Source organism: Cupressus sempervirens, chromosome 10 (assembly GCF_028749045.1).
Source record: "Cupressus sempervirens isolate cs-2001-9-10 chromosome 10, ASM2874904v1, whole genome shotgun sequence".
NCBI classification, from domain to species: Eukaryota; Viridiplantae; Streptophyta; class Pinopsida; order Cupressales; family Cupressaceae; genus Cupressus; species Cupressus sempervirens.
The window spans coordinates 17192161-17210117 of NC_143127.1; the positions used below are offsets into that span (position 1 = coordinate 17192161).

The following is a 17957-nucleotide window of genomic DNA, read 5'->3' on the forward strand; positions in this document are numbered from 1 at the left end:
GTTAATCTAATTGGTTACCTAGGTAGTTGTCTTGAGTACCTATCAAGTAGTTATCAAAAATTGGTTATCTTAGGTAGTTATGTGGTTATGCGAAGTGGTTACAAGTTGGTCATTCCTTGAGCCTATAAATACAAGGCTTTGTAATGTATTGGGGTACATATCAGCAAACAAGAAATTATGGAGAAATGTCCAAAGAGACTTTTGGTTTTACACCATGTGCAAAAGTGTTTTTGATTTTGTATATTTTCAAAGACAATGAATAATGCATTAGTCGTATGTCTTAAATGTGTTCATGGTTTGTTATTGCTAAATTTTCGTATGCCAAATTGGTAATCTCTATATGCATTGATGGCATCCAATGGTCTTTCTAAAAGATGTAATTGATTTGATGAAATGCATTTCATTTCTTGGTATCTTGATGTGGATGTTTTGAAGTAGCATATCCTTTTGCATATCAGGATCTTCGGTACTCCTTTTATCATCATTGCATGCTGTGCTTAATCCCCTTATCATTATTCGTTGTGAATCCCAAATAGTATTTGTATGTCTATTGTTGAGGTTTATGTTCATCGTTTCCTTTAGTTCCATTTTGCATCCTTTTCGTAGTTTGATTGCGATTAGATTTCAATTTCTCCAACTATTGGCCTGGTTGTCACTGCTGCTTGGGCAAACAGGGTCATTCTTAAGGTGTTCGCAGTGACAAATCTGTTTACCAACAGTGTCTACTTTGCCTGTACTTCTTGGTTTAAATACAGTTTCCTTGTCTATAGCATTATCACCAGTTTGGCACACCTTCCCTAATATTAGTTAATGCTTACCTTTTTTTCATCATCTTGAAGATGACTTTTACTTTTGAGTGGTTGACATAGTCAGTGTTCGATGACTACTATTATGTTTTCATATTATGGGTTATCCAACTATGTACTAACTTTTTGTTGGCTTTGGGTAGTTTAAGAATCTGTCAGTCAATAGTTGTGTTCCTCTGGCAACACTCGAGTTCTTCAAATAAACTTTGTACCATCAACGATATGAGAGTTGTCTAGTTCATTCCAATTTCATCCTGGCTAGCCATCTTTGGTCTACTTCTGTAATAACTTAAATGTGTGAATAAAGATATACTTCTTTGCCTGGTATGCATTGTTATTTATGATAGTAATTTGAGTACTAGTTGTATTAAATAGAGCAGTAAACTGTATTGTGAATTTATAAATATATATGTGTGTGTGACATTTTTTGTGGGGATGTATCCAAAACATACCCAAGACCTCTCCTCTGCCCCAAAAAATATTGTTCACCTGCTTACTGTGCCCATCTTTGGTAACTTAGCATGCTTTTGATCAAAATATATATCTATGAATTTTATACAACTGCACATTTTGGACATTGGATATCAATCTGTTATGAGGCAGTTGTTTGTGTGGATTATAGGTAATCAAATTATCCTTCACAATCATCTATAGTTGCACTATTTTACTGCCCTGTAGTACATAACTCTGGACTTAAGTTCACATCAAATTTTCCTATTGATTTCTGTTGGTTATTATATTTGTCAGTTGATCTGGGCATCAACTGTTAAGTTAAATTCCTGCAATTCCTTTTTCTTGAATCTGGATCCTTTTCAGTTATATCTTGATTTTCAGTTATAGCTTCTGACGTACAGAAATTGCGAAGGCTGTAGTGTCTAAGTGATGTTAATATTATATTTAGATTGAGTGTTGCAGGATTTTCAGTTTATTTTGCTTATTCTGGTATTATAAACAATGAAGTAAAATGAAGAAAGTGGCAGCATGTGATGGGCCCATTACTTTGTGTTTAGCATTTAGCTTAGTTGGACTAATGATTTCTTGTATATGGTGATATGAATATCTGATTGTGGTTAATTATATTCCAATCAAATACTAAATGATTTTATTAAACTTATGTTTGTTTAGTTTGTTATGAGAAAGCTAGTGATAGAGTGCAGAAAGCAGGAGCATTGGATGAGCTCATTACTTCTTTTTCAGCTTTTAAAAATAATTTCATACATAATTAAATGGGAGAATACTTTGCACTGATCAAACTCTTATTAAGTGTCGAATGAATGACTTTTAGACATTTGCAGGTATTAGCCACAATTTGTGAAGAGCTCCCAACTGATAGTGCAGTGCTACTATATATATCAGCTTCAGGTTAGATATATAATGCAATCTCTTGTGCTTTTTCTTTGATTGGCAATTCTTCAATCTTAGCTTCTGTCCTATCAATGAACAATTTATGTAGGTAAGCCGACTCGAGGATCTGCATCACTGTCTACATCTGGCACTATACTGAATCATGCAGTGGCAGAATCTCGTGCTGATCACCATGTTACAGATACATCTTCAGAGGCAACCTCTGTTTCTCCATTGAGTTCACCACATGACAGCCCTACACCTCAAAGACCCTCCATTCATGAGAGTGGGAAGTTGGGCAATGTTGGTAGTGGACTGTGGCTAAGTTCGCAAGGAAGCAGAGGTATTTACATTTGTGATGCAAGTGTTACCTTTTTCTTTGTGCCCTTCACGTGATACCATAGTTGTTTTTGTGGTCAATATTCTACCAGAAATACTTTTTGTTTTTATTATTTAAAAATTAAGAGTGTTTCCTGTTTTCAATTGTCATAATATGATCAGCTATTAATTTTCAGGATAAAAAAATGTTAAGCTAACCCAGAAAATGGTTGCTCCAAGGATCTCTAAGGGATGAAAAATTATGACTATGAAAATGGAAACTAATACAATTCAAGAAATATAGTTATGTTGAAGTATGTAATATAAAGTAAATTTGAAGTAAGACAAGGCTTTGACACAGAGTTTTGAATGCATTGGTAGCTTATAATGCAAGTTTGCGGACTAAAACTTATGGCATCAATAAACACGTGTGCTTTTACATGACCTGACTCTATGGGCATACCTGTTTTTCCTTAATTATTTAATATTGTTGTACAGCAAAGTAACATAGATAATTTTAGGTTTTCCAGCACTGTGCAGGTAGATGTGGCGACATGGTTGTTCTAGATGCAAAGCGTGTGGTTAAGTGTCAAAATTAGTTTGGCTAGTTAAAATGGTTGTTAGCCAGTTTGTTAGCGTTTTAAATTGTGATAATACTACCGGGACTTAACTGTGTCGTTTTTGAGTCAAATTCATTAACCCATGTTTCATGAGTAGTGGTTCACAAGATCCCATCTTTCATGAGAATGAATGGAATACTTAGTGCTCATTGCACCTAGGCGACGCTTAATTATATTTCTAAGTTTCCTTCAATTTCTCATCCCCAATTTTCTGGTATAGGAATTGTATGATTCGTTCCCTTGTTTTTAATATCTATAGAATATATTTCAGCTCCAATTCTATACTCAAAGGATGATATTCTTCCAAGGACTTGTGGTCTGAGCTGGTCATTTGGGAGTCTTTAAAACATATTATAAATGGATGCTTTTTTCAAAATGATTTGAAGGAAGTTATGCATAAATTGTTAGCCTAGTTTTGCAGAGAGAGAGAGAGAGAGAGAGAGTTAAAATTCCTGGGTTATATTGCCGGGGAAGCTTTTGATGGATTTCATTGTTGTCCTTAGTGAATAAGTTGGAAAGGACCCATCTGAATGCATATTGAGGAATTGAGAACTTTTCCATTTGAGAGAGAGAGAGAGAGAGAGAGAGAGAGAGAATTAAAATTTCCGGGTTATTGCCGGGGAAGCTTTTGATGGATTTCATTGTTGTCCTTTGTGAATAAGTTGGAAAGGACCCATCTGAATGCAAATTGAGGAATTGAGAACTTTTCCATTTGAGAGAGAGAGAGAGAGAGAGAGAGAGAGAGAGAGATAAAATTCCTGGGTTATTGCCGGGGAAGCTTTTGATGGATTTCATTGTTGTCCTTTGTGAATAAGTTGGGAAGGACCCATCTGAATGCATATTGAGGAATTGGGAACTTTTGCATTTGAGTAACAAAGAATACATGGTGTTCTTCAAATAATTATTAATGACTGTGATTCAAAGATTATGAAGACTATTGTGATAGATTCCTTCAAAATTTTGAAGATCAATTGGTTTAGTCCCTGATATTATCTTTGAGTAAATAGACATACTAAAGTAGTTATAATGTGTTAAGATGGTTCTGGTTATGTTGAAGTAAACAGCAAGTCTGTTCCAACCTGAAAAGCAAGTTTTGTTTTGGTTAAAAACTTAAATGTCAAATTAATTCAATTACTGACATTATTCTAATTAGTTTCCTTTGGGTATTGCACAGCATTGTCTAGAGTCAAATGCTGTTATTAGACCGGGTTGTAATAGCTTTCAAGGACAGATATATTTACTTATAGGTCCAGCAAACTTGATATGTAATTGGATCAGTTAAGGTAGTCAAGTTGGCTAGCTTGTACTGTTCTCATTGAAGCTAATTCTTTGTACTAAAACAACTCAAAGGTTTATTCTTGAGGGATGATGCACAAATTATCTTAGGTTGATTGTTGAAGAAAATAAAGGAAGAATTGAAGGATCTGATTGTTTGTGGTGATTGGACCTGACAAGTAAAGACACAATAACTATGAATTGCACTTGAGTCAATCAAATTGATTGTTGAATAAAGTAGAGGAGTACTTGTAAGTGCCTGTGACATATCAGTGACGTGTTCCAGTTAAGTGAAACATGTGTTAGTAGTTTGGTTGTGGTTTAATCTTTCCATATCAGAACCAGGTTTGCAGAACTTGTTCAACTGCATTTCAAGCACATAGCACAGGATGATAGAGATGGGGCCTGCATTGTGTGAGAGTTTTGAAATGTGACAAAGGGGCTATTTTTTAACTACAAGGATGCTTGGGCTTCCTCTTTTAATTTTTGTTGCAACTCAGCCTTGCGAAATCCCTGAGATGGGTCATTGCCCTTAGTCATTCTTAGCGTTGTCATATAAAATTGGTTGTAAATACTTATGTTGCTTTAGCTTATCAGTGGAGTTGTAGAGACTTTGGAGAGTGTCAGAGAGCATTGGGAATTTAGAGGGATTCTGTGGGATATTGTTATTTGTGCATTTCCTATATAAAGGCAAGATGCCATAATAACATCACGTGGTAGTGTTTGAGGAGGATCAACACATTAATCAATTGAAGTTTTCCCAAGTTTTGGACTTCATCAGGTCATATTGTTGTTATTTTTTGTTATTATTATAGTTTTATGATTTGTGCTTGCAGTTACATGTTTCTTTACATTGTTATTTGCTTTTGTCAACTGTTTTATTAATATTTCAACACATGGAATGAATTTTGCAATTAATTCATATTAAAAAAGTTTAGTATCTGTTTTGATGAATTAAGTAGTGAACTCTCCACACTTATTACGGATAAGTTGGTATGAAAGCAGGATTTCATGGATTTTTGTGTGTTGGTTGTTTGTGTCAGTTTTGTATGGTTATGGCCATTGCTAGATCTGTACTTTCTTCGGGATGATATAATGTCCCCTTTCAAAAACTACAATAATTGGGAGATCTGTAGCCTATTTATCTATTTCCTGTAGACTGAGGTACAGTTGAGAAATATTTAATAATACCTTTTTAAGTTCATCCTAGTAATGTTATTCTAAAACATGTAAAAGGACAAATTAAATATAATCCTTAATATTACTTTAATAAGATTGGCCATCAAAATAGACATAGTAAGGCCTTATGTAATATTTTATTAAAATGTTTAAGTTGGCAGTTTAAGAGGGAAAAGGGAATTTCAAAATATGGGCGGTCCCAAATGGCAGACTATAAAAAGAGAGGCATTTACTGAAAGGAGATTATCCAATTTATGACATTTAAACCCCCATTTATTTGATAGCTTGAGTGTTTGTGTTTGTATATTTCTCCAAAGGATGAGAACCCTCTTAGTTTCCAAGCAAGAGTAGATAATGAAAACCCTTTGTTCTTTGAGGTAGTTTCACCAAAGAATCGCAATCACACAGAGAAGATTGTGAGTTATTTTCAATTTTCGGTTTGCTACAGTACTGCTACTGTAATATTGACAAAATATTATTTGTACTTTTGCTATAATATTGCTACTATAGTACCTTGTCATTGTTAAAATTATTTAATATTTATAACAGAAGTTTTGTAGGAGGAATTGGTGTATTTGTAATGATAGGTTGCAGTACATTTTGGTGTTGGTTCAACCTACAACAGTTAGTAATTTTTGGGGTGATGCTGGGATCCACTCTACTTTCTGAGCAGCCCTGTCATATCATATTTTTTGAGTTTAATTTTTGCTGTTAATCTTGGGTAGTTTGAATAATATATGGAAAGGGATTTTTGCTGTAATATTGTTGTTTAGTTTGTTAATTTCCAGTCTGCTCCAATAATTATATATTTGATATGCAAAGAGTTTCAATGATGAATATTATCTTTAATAATTACTCTTTAATATTTCGTAATTGTTTAAGTATTGCAAGGTAGGAGGTTTATTGAAAATTGTAGGTTATGTAAAACTATTAAAAGAGGGTCATTACAGTGTTATCAAAGCTTGGATTTCACTAGCTTAGAGAATTTAATGCTAACATTTTAAATGCAACCAATGAAAATGACTTTAGAGTCTATCAAAGAGAAAGAGGGACATTGCAAAATTAGGGTTCATAAATAGAAATAGGCAAAGTAGAAATGAGAGGGATGCAAATTCCAGTATAATGCCATTGTCAATATAGCAATGTCAAACAAATGACAGACCTTATGGCACAATTCTTGATGACAATGTAGAACTAGAGTATCATGAGATCAGTTTAATCTCATCCAGGTGAAGGGAGACCCTCTGCAAATAAGAAAACTATGATTTTCTTAGCATCTAGATCCTTCAAGAGTATGTTTTTATTTTGGAAAATGCAAAGCTTTTTGGACCTAAATTTCTTTCAGAAACATCTCTCACCAACTTCTTGAAGAGCAAACAGGAAATACTGAGTGGGGGGAGGGGGAGGGGGTCAGAACTTTATAACTTTTAAAACTTGAATCACATAAAACATGAAATAAGCAAACATAAAAACACCAGCACCAGATCTTTCGTGGAAAACCTTTTTGGGTAAAAAACCATGGCATACAAAGCTTTCATTAACTAAACATGGGCACCAACCCATATTACAGAAGGGAGCACCGACCCTCAGATTAAAAGATTAAATTACTTTAAAAAGAAACTCAAAATTGCTTGAAATACTCCATATTCACACCAGAATAGATTGCTCTACAGACTGCCAGCTGTGAAAAGAGACCACCTTCACTTCAAATCTACTTACACTCATGCATTGTTCACATTCATTCATGCATAGAAGAACACACGTAGTATACTCAAATCATTTTTTGGAAGCAGCCCAATAACTTCAAGTAGTTATTGCATCACCCCTTTTCTGATATGAGCATTGTCATCTCAACAATCATACACACCACTGAACAAAGCATATTTATGAACAGCTACACCTTTCTCATCAGTTAAAAGCATTAATATATTTAGACAGGCGCCATAAAACATAGACTTGGCGCTGGTAACTCCAGAAATGAAACAACCATGAAAAACTATCTCCAGGAACACTCAACTGTCCTTTGACGTGCTTCAAGTTCATAAATGTTTTGCTCAACACACTATATTAGTCCATGCACCATTATACTCCAGACTACTTTGATACAATTCCTCACATCCAAAAACTGAAATGGCACACACAACCAAATGGTACACACATTCAGAGAGAACTACCCGTAGCTGTATGCGCCAAAATTAGCATACAATTTTTAAGATAAACTTCACCTCTCAAACAAGTTTCTCTACACACAAGTAGTAATGCCCAAAACTATTTTTCAATACACTTCATATTAACATGTTTTTTATATGCTAACTCGTGATGATAGCACTTGCTAACAGCATCCAAGACAGAGAAAATAATTACAATTTCCTCAAAAAATATCTGTCTAGCACAGCAATCTGGAACCAACACATTTGTTTTTTGTTAATGGTCACTCCTTATTTGAATTTCAAGAAATGGTAGTTTGGTAATGGCAAGAAGTAACACACGCACCGAGCCACACCATGTTTTTGATAAATTTCAAACATTATGACAGAAAGTAACTGAAGTTTGTATCCATGCGGCTTGGTCTTCAAGTATTACACAGCTTTGGATATATCTGAAAAAATTAATATCCATGTGGCTTTGGCAGTGAAGTCTTCAGCTTTGAACATTTCAAACTGTATCGAAGTATTTAACTAAACATTTAGCTCCACTAAATCAAATAAGTCATGGCACCTTTGAGTACCCATTTTTAATTAAAACAAGGACATGCCACATCTGACTTGGCAAGGAATATGCTTTGACATGTCAAAAGACAAGCAAGCAGCTGATGCAGACACACGACCAGCTTATGCACGCCAACCAAGCAGCTTAATTAAAATTTCTAAAATGCGGAGTGATCCTCTGGCATTGATATGAGCTTGAGCATTAACCTTTGGCATCAATGTCAATATATTCAATAGTTCTGTAGCTTGAAAATGAGCAGTGCACAAAAGAATTTTCTCAATGTTTTTCTCTTTGTGAGAGGCAACAATCAACTTCAAGAACATTGTCTACCCCCACCCCTCCTTCGAGAGCATCTTGCTGAGTTCTGTAGCAATATCTAAGGCATAGGTGCATGAGTTTTGTGTATGGCATCAATCAACTTCGAGAACATTGTCTACCCCCACCCCACCCCACCCCTCCTTCGAGAGCATCTTGCTGAGTTTTGTAGCAATATCTAAGGCATAGGTGCATGAGTTTTGTGTATGGCTTGTCTTCCATCATATTCTGTTAGTCTCTGTTAGGATATAAGGTTTAATTTATTTTTTGAATTGGATTAGTTTGTTTCTTTTAAGTTTTTAACTAATTATTGTTTTTTCATCCAATTTTAACTTGACTATTATCTTCAAAAGAAGATTTCTTGGAATTGTTTATTGATCATATATTGGCTTAGAGATACCTTTCTGATCATATTATTTTGGTTTTGCAGGTCTCAACTGTATGTATCCTGGTGACATCATTCCCTTCACAAGAAAGCCCCTCTTTGTTATCATTGATAGTGACAATAGTAATGTGTTCAAGGCAGGTCATAAACTTAAGTAAGCCTTTTCTGGTATATTTTATCAGCATCTTGTAGAGCAGTTCCCACAGAGAAGAATCATTTTCACCCATACTTCCATTTCCGTCAATACCCAACTCTCATCCTTATGAGGGACAACGGAAAATTCAGTTTTGATTTTGAGTTGATATTGTTTAGTTGAAGCATTGCTAGCAGGTCTTAACATTTGATTGTATTAGAGCAGGTTATTAGTGGTGCAGAAAGAGGAGAGCCTACAGCATTACTCCTTTCTCCAGCAGCACAACCAAATTGTGTGAACACTTCTAAAATGGATTGTTCTCGCTACCAGAATAATGGGAGTCTTTTCACGTTCTTCCTCACAGCCCCTTTGCCAGCTTTTTGTCGATTGGTTGGTGTGTCAGCAGTCAACCTTGGAACTGTGAGTTTTCCTCTCATTGTCGTTTGCTTGTGTTTGATTTCTTTGGGTTTAAATTAATCCTATGCAATTCTCATTTGGTGTTCTGTTGTTCATATTTACACATTTTCAGGGGGCATATGAACAGGCAGAAAAATTGTTATCATCTTTTCTTTCAGACTGGGGAGGGATTCTTGCAGTGTCTAGTTCGCTTGACTTTGTTTGGGCACGTGTTCTGTCTGACCCTTTCTTTAGGCGTCTCATTCTCAGGTTTGAGCTTCTCCATTTTCTTGAGACAAATGTAGTTGCTGAAATATAGTAGTAAAACATGCTTTTAAAACTGTATCACTTTATATCCCAGGTTCATTTTCTGTCGTGCATGCCTTTCATTGTATTCTTCATCTTGCAACAAGAAAGAGTGTATCCCAGAATGCCTACCTCGACTACCAGATCAGTTCTTGCCGTCTTCGTCAACTATAGAATCTTGCATATTTCACCTTGCAAGCAGCCTTCAAGTTGTAGAACACTTTACATTCTCAGAAAGTATTTCTGTTTCCAAGGACACAGTGGCCAAAAGACAGCAGGATGGTGATTATTCATCAAGTGAATCAAATAAATTCCAGACTTCAGATATGGCTTCAAATTCTGGTGAGATAGAAGAACATTTTGATGAAGAAAATGGTCACTAGAATACCATTGAGAAGATAATTGGAATTTATTCATGAGTTGAAAAATATTTTGGAGTTGGCAGAGAATTTTAGCTTTTTTTGCATTCTGCAAGGATGGGATGTCAAGATCATTGACCATATCAAGGTTGGAAGACATGACCGGAATATCCCATGGCCATTTTCTATTAGTCATTTACTTACCTACTTTTATACAGGCCTTCCTGGAAGAAGCTATGTTCGCATGTCGGAGCCGGCATAACTCAGTATGAGTATGATATTTCTTGTGCAATTTGCATATGTATTGAAAATTGATCTATAACGTCTTGGTTTGGATTGTACCAATACTTGGAGAGCAGTTGCATACAATCTGAGGTTCTCTTTGTTAGACCAAATTTTGGCCACAAGGGTGTTACTGGTCAGGGTGCTGGATGGTTTTTGAAGGAATCAGTAGAACTGTAGATCATGTAACATGCTTGAATATTTTCAGATGCTTCTGTTTATTTATAAGGTGAATTGCAGATGCTCAAGCTGAGCTCTTTATGGCTCATTGTTTGAGCTTGGATACACTTAACAATCTTTCTTTGATGTGCAAAATTATTCAATTAATGTGAAAAGGATTTGGAATAACCAACTGTTAATGTAAAACATTCAGGATGTTCTATAAATTGTTTGTTCAAAGCCATCATGATGATGTTGGGCAGGAATTCTGAGTCCCCACAATTTTATTAAAAATTAAAATTGATTTGTATCTTGGCCTATTTTTTGCTGGATATGGCAAGTAAAATAGTATTAAACATTAATATTCCAGTCCATGGAGTTTGTGCGATGTCAAAAAAGCAGATGCATTTTGACACTGTCAATACCTCAAATAAAGTAAATCGGTGCTTTTGCTCTGCTTCCTACAATTTTAATTGCCATAGTTTTAAAACTTGAACAAATGATTATTGTTACGAATTAACAATTAAAGATAGTAATAGGTTTTAATGAGAAAATTATCTTCAAAGAAAGTATGAGTGAACAGCGAAATGTTTTTATTGTTGGTAAAGAATGTTTCTAAATTTATTAGACTGTTACATGTGACATCTTTCAGGACAACAATTTCAGATGTTACAGATTTGCATTTAGATCTCATTCTTCATCCATTAATCTTTTCTGGAATTAGAGCTTGAGAGACACTTCAAGATAGCCAATGCTAACAAAATGATCTCAATTTGTGTTTTCTTTTTTTATAAATGAATATATGAGAAACCAACCATCAATATTGCCATCTTTCTCGCTCTTCGATCCTATGAGAAGTTGATGCTGCTTTCCACTTAATTTCTGGAGGTTCAACCTTGATCTTATTCCAGGTTAGTTACATGGATAGCCATTTTGAGGCTATGCTTCGAGCTGGACCCCTCAAACTGAAATAGGTGAAAGAAGGAATAAATCAATAATGGACTGTGCTAGAATTAATGATGGAGAAAAATGTGTCACAAAAATACCACGCAGAAGTTGTAAGTACAATTGTTTATACTTTGAACAGAGTGCAAATCAAGAAAGGTACAAATGCTACACCTTTTGAATTGTGGTATGATATGCACCTAATGTGAAGTATTTCAAAGTTTTTAGAAGAAAATGTTACATGCTTAAAGATAATAGAAATAGAAAATTTGATGCTAAAAGTGATGAAGATATATTCCTAGAATATTCCACTAAGAGCAAAGCTTATAAGTGTTTGAACTCTACACTAACAAAGTTTTAGAAATCGCAAATGTGAAATTTGTTGAATGCAAGACAAAATCTGAATATTACAACTCATTCATATATGTGAATTATGGTGCTCCAAGAACTCCACCTGAACAAGAAAACAAAGTTGTAGATTCTTAGTAGACTAGGAATGTCGAGTTGCAACAACCAGTTGCCGAGAAGAAGATTGTGGGTGCCAAACAATAGATAAGTGATGTTGAGTCACAAATAGTGGAAGCTAAACATCAAAAAGGAAATGCCAAACATGTAGAACCCGAACAAGAGAGAGAAAGAGAATGAGCTTGAAATCATTTTTCAAGGTGAACTTGTTCAAGAACAAAGAAGAAACGAGTCTATGTTAACAAAATATGTAAGGAAACACCATGCACTTGAACAAATTATTGGAGATAAAGAATCTAGTGTTATGATAAGAAAAAAACTTAGGATTGATACATGCTTGCTTTGTGAGTTTGAGCCCAAATCTTTGAAAGATGCTTTGGAGAATGAAGATTGGATACAAGCCATGACTGAATAAATTGAGAAAATTGAAAAGAACAAAATATGGTTCTTAGTATCTAGACCTAAAGACAAAAATGTTATTGGAACAAAGTGGGTATTCAAGAACAAGCTAAATAAAAAAGAAGTTAGAAGGAACAAGACTAGATTGGTATGCAAAGGATATGCAGAAGAAGGTGTTGAATATGGGGAAACATTTTCCCTTGTAGCAAGACTAGGAGTTAGAACACTGCTTCCATATTTTGCTTATAAAAGTTTAAGGTATATCAAATGGATGTCAAATTTGCATTTTTTAATGGGATACTTGAAGAAGTATACATAAATCAACCTTAAGGATTTGTGGACCCTAGCAAGAAGAATATGTTGTGTAACACAAAACTTTATATGATTTGAAACAAGCAACTAGAGCACGGTATGAAAGATTGCATAACTATTTAGTGAAGATTGATTTTGCAAGAACAAATGATAACAATAATCTATATTTGAAGACAAGAATAACGAGGTATTGTTATTTGCAATTTTTAAAATCAATGTTTGCTGAGATCAAATTCTTTGTTGGTTTACACGTATATCAAATGAAGTAAGGAATCTTCATTACTCAATCGAAATATATTAAGGAGATACTGAAAACTTTTGAGATGAAAGATTCAAGACCAATGAGCACACTTATGTTTGTTGGACATAAGTTATCTAAGAATGATGATTCTACTAATGTGAACTAGATACAATACATATCAATGATTAGAAAACTGCAATATGTTATTCATAGAAGACCTAAAATTGACAATTGGGATAGTTGTAAGATTTGTTGCGAATCCTAAGAAAAATTATATGATAGCAGTGAAAATGATATTGAGATATCTGAAAGGAAAAGAAGACTATGGATTTATTACAAGAAGAATGATAAGTTTGAATCGAAGGTATTCACAAACTCTGATTGGGTAGGAAATGTTGATGATAGAAAGAACACAAGTGGTGGTGCATTCTTTCTAGGAAAGAGACTAATTTCATGGACAATCAACAATAAGAACTGCATTTCCCAATCAACAGTTGAAGTCGAGTATGTGGCAGCTGTAGTGAATTGTTCAAATATCATATGGATCAAATAATTTTTGAAAGGTATGAAGGAAGAAATTACTGACCTAGTGGTTTTTTATTATGATAATACTAATTTGATTAACATATCAAAGAATCTTGTAATGGACAAAAAGACAAATTACATTGCTATCAAGTATCATGACTTGAGAGAGCTAGTACAAGACAAAGAAGTGAAATTGGAATATGTGAATACTAAAGAAAAAATTGCTAATATATTCACTAAAAGCCTCACCTAAAGATGCTCATGAATATTTTAGAGGTAAATTGGGGGTGATTCCCCTAGACAAAGTTACTTAAGCATAGAGGGTGCTATGTATCAAATGTGTTGATCAAACTATCTTACAAATTGATGCAGACAGTTCTACTTTAGGAGTTTTCTAAGGTCCTAAAGTAGTAGTGAGAAAGAAGGACAAAATGATGGATTAGTCATACAAAGATGACATATGTTACCAAATTTAGAACTGACATGAGAATATCTACATGAGAAAGATATATGAGTTAAAAGTGTCTTTGGCATTATTTTCAAAGATGGAGAAGATTATAGAGTATCTAAGTTACCATGAAGAAGAAGATGTAATTTAGTTACCTATGATGTGATCAGCATAAGGGAGAGATTATTCTGGAAGATCAAGATGATAGAGGGAGATGATGAAAGCTAACAGAGATAATTTTAGTAAGAGGGAGAGATTACTTGGAGTTTATAAGACTAATGATGTTGCTAGATCTGATATGATAGAAAGAGAGTTATGGAGATGAGAATAGGAATGAAACTAAGGAGATTAATATAGATCTAATACTTTGAGGGTGTTGCTAAAAAAAGTACAAGTTTTGGATTGTATTGTACCTTGAAGTATTATATAAATATTTTAGAGGTGTTTCCATCAATGCCAAAGGGGGAGATTGTTGGAAACTACAATTGGAACAATTGTTATATTGCAATTGATGTCAAACCTATTGGTGAGATGGTTGCTATCTGATCTAAATGTCATATTTATTTGATTGATTAAGAGGATTTGAGAAGTTGAGCATAACAAAAGAATCTAGAGGATAGGTTGAGTTATAAAGAGGAAACTACAAATGAACATTTGATTAGTTAGACTTTGACAAGATAAAGTGATCATTTAAATCATGTTACAATTGGAGAAGACAATAATGTTAAGTCTTGAAAGTGTGAACAAAGATAGATCAAATGCATAGGCTTGATCGGTCAATTGAGCAAAAGACTAAAGAATTTTAATGTACACGTCAAGTGATGCTAGTGTCAACCAAGCCACAGTAAGTGCTACACAAAGTTAGTGTTGACTGATCATCAATATCGACTGAGTGAATATGCATGTGCCGAGAAAGAAATTTAATAGTGACCGAGTAACCCAGTGATGACTGAGTGTTAGAACATAGTGTTGGCCGAGGAGCAACAATTTAAATGTTTATGAGAAATCATAATTTCCAGCCAACTAAGTTGATTTCTTAGAATATGGAAAGCGTGTTAAAGATAAGAACCGTTGAGTTGGATCATTTAATTCTAGGAGAGAATTAGGTAAACATCCTGAGAGATGAATTCGAAGAGAAGTTTCTAGAAAAGAAGAGATAAACAAAATGGCGAACAGAGAATGTATTTGATGGATCAAATCATGATTTTCCTAAGATCTATGGTGTTGATTAAGTGAAAAAAGATCAGAATTACCTATTTAAGGAGATACAAAGGTGACCTTTTAAGATGTGCAGAGAGTATATGCCCAAAAAGGATATGTTCTAGAGAGTTGGAGCTGATGCTGATGTTATTGATTGGCGAATCTAAGTAGAAGGCTAAATCGAGTTAAGAAGAAGTGAAGGGTGATTTCTTGAAGGGTTGCCTAGAAAATTTGAGATGGATATGGCAATGGAGGCCAGACAGTGAATCACTTTTATGAATAGAACAAAGATCTGTATATGCAAAGTGAGTTGTACTTAACAGATCAAAACCTATTGTTACTTTCCAACCATTGTAAACAATATTTTAAATCCTTTAATCAAGGTTGAACTAACAGTCATATGTAAATCCTTTAACATGGTCACTGGTCTACCTCACAATAGGTTTGTGATAATCATGCCCAAGGTTTTACTTAGGAATAGTGTATTCAATCTAAGGATTACTTCCCCCACCATAAGGTGCATTTAATTTGTCAACCTAGGGTCGTATAATTGTTGGCTAAATATCAAAATTGCCTCAATCCTCATCTTTTTGAGCAATGGCTATTTTTAGAATACGCCTCATTTTAAGCATTAAAATGGTCATTTTTCTAAATTTCACCCTCCAAATACCTTTGGCTTGTTCCCAGCTCCGTTCTGCCTTTTGAAAATTTGAATTTTGATTCTTGAGTCTCAAATTATCAATGGTTAATGAAAGACACTGAAATACACATTTTCAACCAAATCATTAACCATTAACCTTTAAAAAGGTTAAGATTTGAGGGTCAAAACATGTATTCCAAACCATTAACCTTAACCATTAACCTCTAAAAAGGTTAAGGTTTGGAGTCTAAAACATGTGTTTCTGAGAAGGTTATTAACCTCTTTGTTTAGATGATAAAGGTCAAGAACTGGAAGGAAGATCGTCTCAGAGGTGGGTGTAAGATAGAAAATTACATGACAGACATGAGAACATCAACTGCAAACTATTTGTCATAATACCCCATGAGTAAATCACTTCTTAGAAGTGCAACGATTTGGTCACAGAATCATTCTAATCCTTCATGCCAAAGGTCATGAACATGCAAAGTGAAATTCAAATAAGAGCAGCTAATGTCTAATAGAGGTGTTTGAGATGTTGGGAAGAGTACCAAACCAAATCACAGTGAGGATAATTGTGAAAATAGTCATTAACATCTCCAACCTATTCATATAAGAGCAAGATTGGAAATTGAAGGCAGATGTGACCTCTTTATGCAATAGTAACCTTATGAAATAGAAGTGAATATATCCACCTGTGGTAGAGGCGAGTCTCAAACAAAGCGCTCATGATTTCCTTTCTGCCTGCGCATTGATGAAGCAAATGGAGGGAGTCATTAATGTTGTGATTATGATTATCTCAAAACTAGGTACATGATTTGTTTGACATGAAAGGTATGCTGTGTACATGAAGATTGTATGGTCTAGGTGTGTGGATTCATGGTAATAGACAAGGCACATGAACAAGTTTGATCTGAGTTTTCACCCTCAACTGGACCATGGCCAAGCACGTGAACTGTTTGGTAGAATATCTCTATTCTTAGCCCGTGATAGGTCTGCACCGAATTCCTCAAAGATTAAAGATAGATAGATAGATAAAATTTTAACGTCCACGAGGCCAAAAATAGCCTATGGGACAGCAAGACAACTCAAGCAGACTTAAGTAGCGCTGTTCGCCTCTTGTGTAGACTAATGATGAGCCCCCCCAATTGCTCAATGTACTCTTCGTTGAACAGGTTATGCCAAGAGCTGTCACATATAGTATCCGCAAACTTATCCCTGCTATCCTTGTAGGCCTCACATTCTAGAATAAAGTGCTGTTCAGTTTCCACTTTCCCAGAATTGCAAAATCTGCAAATTCTCTCTTCCCAAGCCTCCTTTGGCCTCTTCCAACGCCCGGTCTCACAACGAAGTTGGTGAGAGTTGGTTCTCAGCTGAGCAATAAGAGTTTTAGCTCTCCAAGAAATGTTTAAATCTGATGTCATCCAAACCAAGTGTGTAGCATGGTATCTACTTAGTGATACTGTCAACTATTCGACCAAATACTAGACTCCCTCAACTTGCGGCTTTGTGCTTTAACTCAACAATTGGAAAGACCCCAACACAGGCACGTGAGCTACTTGACATAATTCCTTCAAAAAAAGGGGAGAATCACATGAAGAAACAACCGTCTAAAGCACTAATTGGTTAATCCATATAGCCCAGGTGCGGATTACATACACATTCTCAAGATACACAACCATGGTGTCGGGTATAAAGTTTTTTGACTATGCTCTTACACTGACACTATCACATGCAATGATCCATTGAAGGAAATTCCCAAACACCGAGCTCTTCGCAAATGACATGTCAACTTCCAATTAATGACGTTTACTTCCATTTCAACAAGTTCATGGTTGTATATACAATCATTGAAAAGATAGTATGGAACATGAGGGTCTCCTAACTATTTAGCAGAATGTCTGATATATATACAAAGCTGGTGGACATGGATGTCTGAATACAACCTCTTTGCAAACACACCCTACCTTTCGAGAGTGCCAAAACAAAAAGAAAGCTTGAGCATGCATATATCTTGTATATGCAATAATGGGAATATGTGTTGCTTGACAAATGCCACTATAAAATGTATAAAACAATCTCGGTGAGCATATAAAATAACCTACATTTGTCTAAAAATCATCACACTGAATCTTTGAAATCTCTTTGCATTGACTACTCATTAACATCTTTTGATGTTGAATAGATAGATAGATAGAT

General features: G+C 34.8%; 1 protein-coding gene across 1 annotated transcript in view; it reads left to right on the forward strand.

The window, feature by feature from the left end:
• LOC149532345 (uncharacterized) overlaps nt 1-10830 on the forward strand; it is a 99535-nt gene extending 88705 nt beyond the window's left edge. Inside the window, exons 4-9 of the mRNA XM_089804935.1 lie at nt 2102-2168; nt 2260-2493; nt 8997-9088; nt 9310-9504; nt 9614-9750; nt 9842-10830. Coding sequence (XP_089661061.1) covers nt 2102-2168; nt 2260-2493; nt 8997-9088; nt 9310-9504; nt 9614-9750; nt 9842-10169 — 1053 coding nt within the window. The 3' untranslated portion in view covers nt 10170-10830. The remainder of the gene's footprint in view (nt 1-2101; nt 2169-2259; nt 2494-8996; nt 9089-9309; nt 9505-9613; nt 9751-9841) is intronic.
• The last annotated feature ends 7127 nt before the right edge of the window (nt 10831-17957 follow it).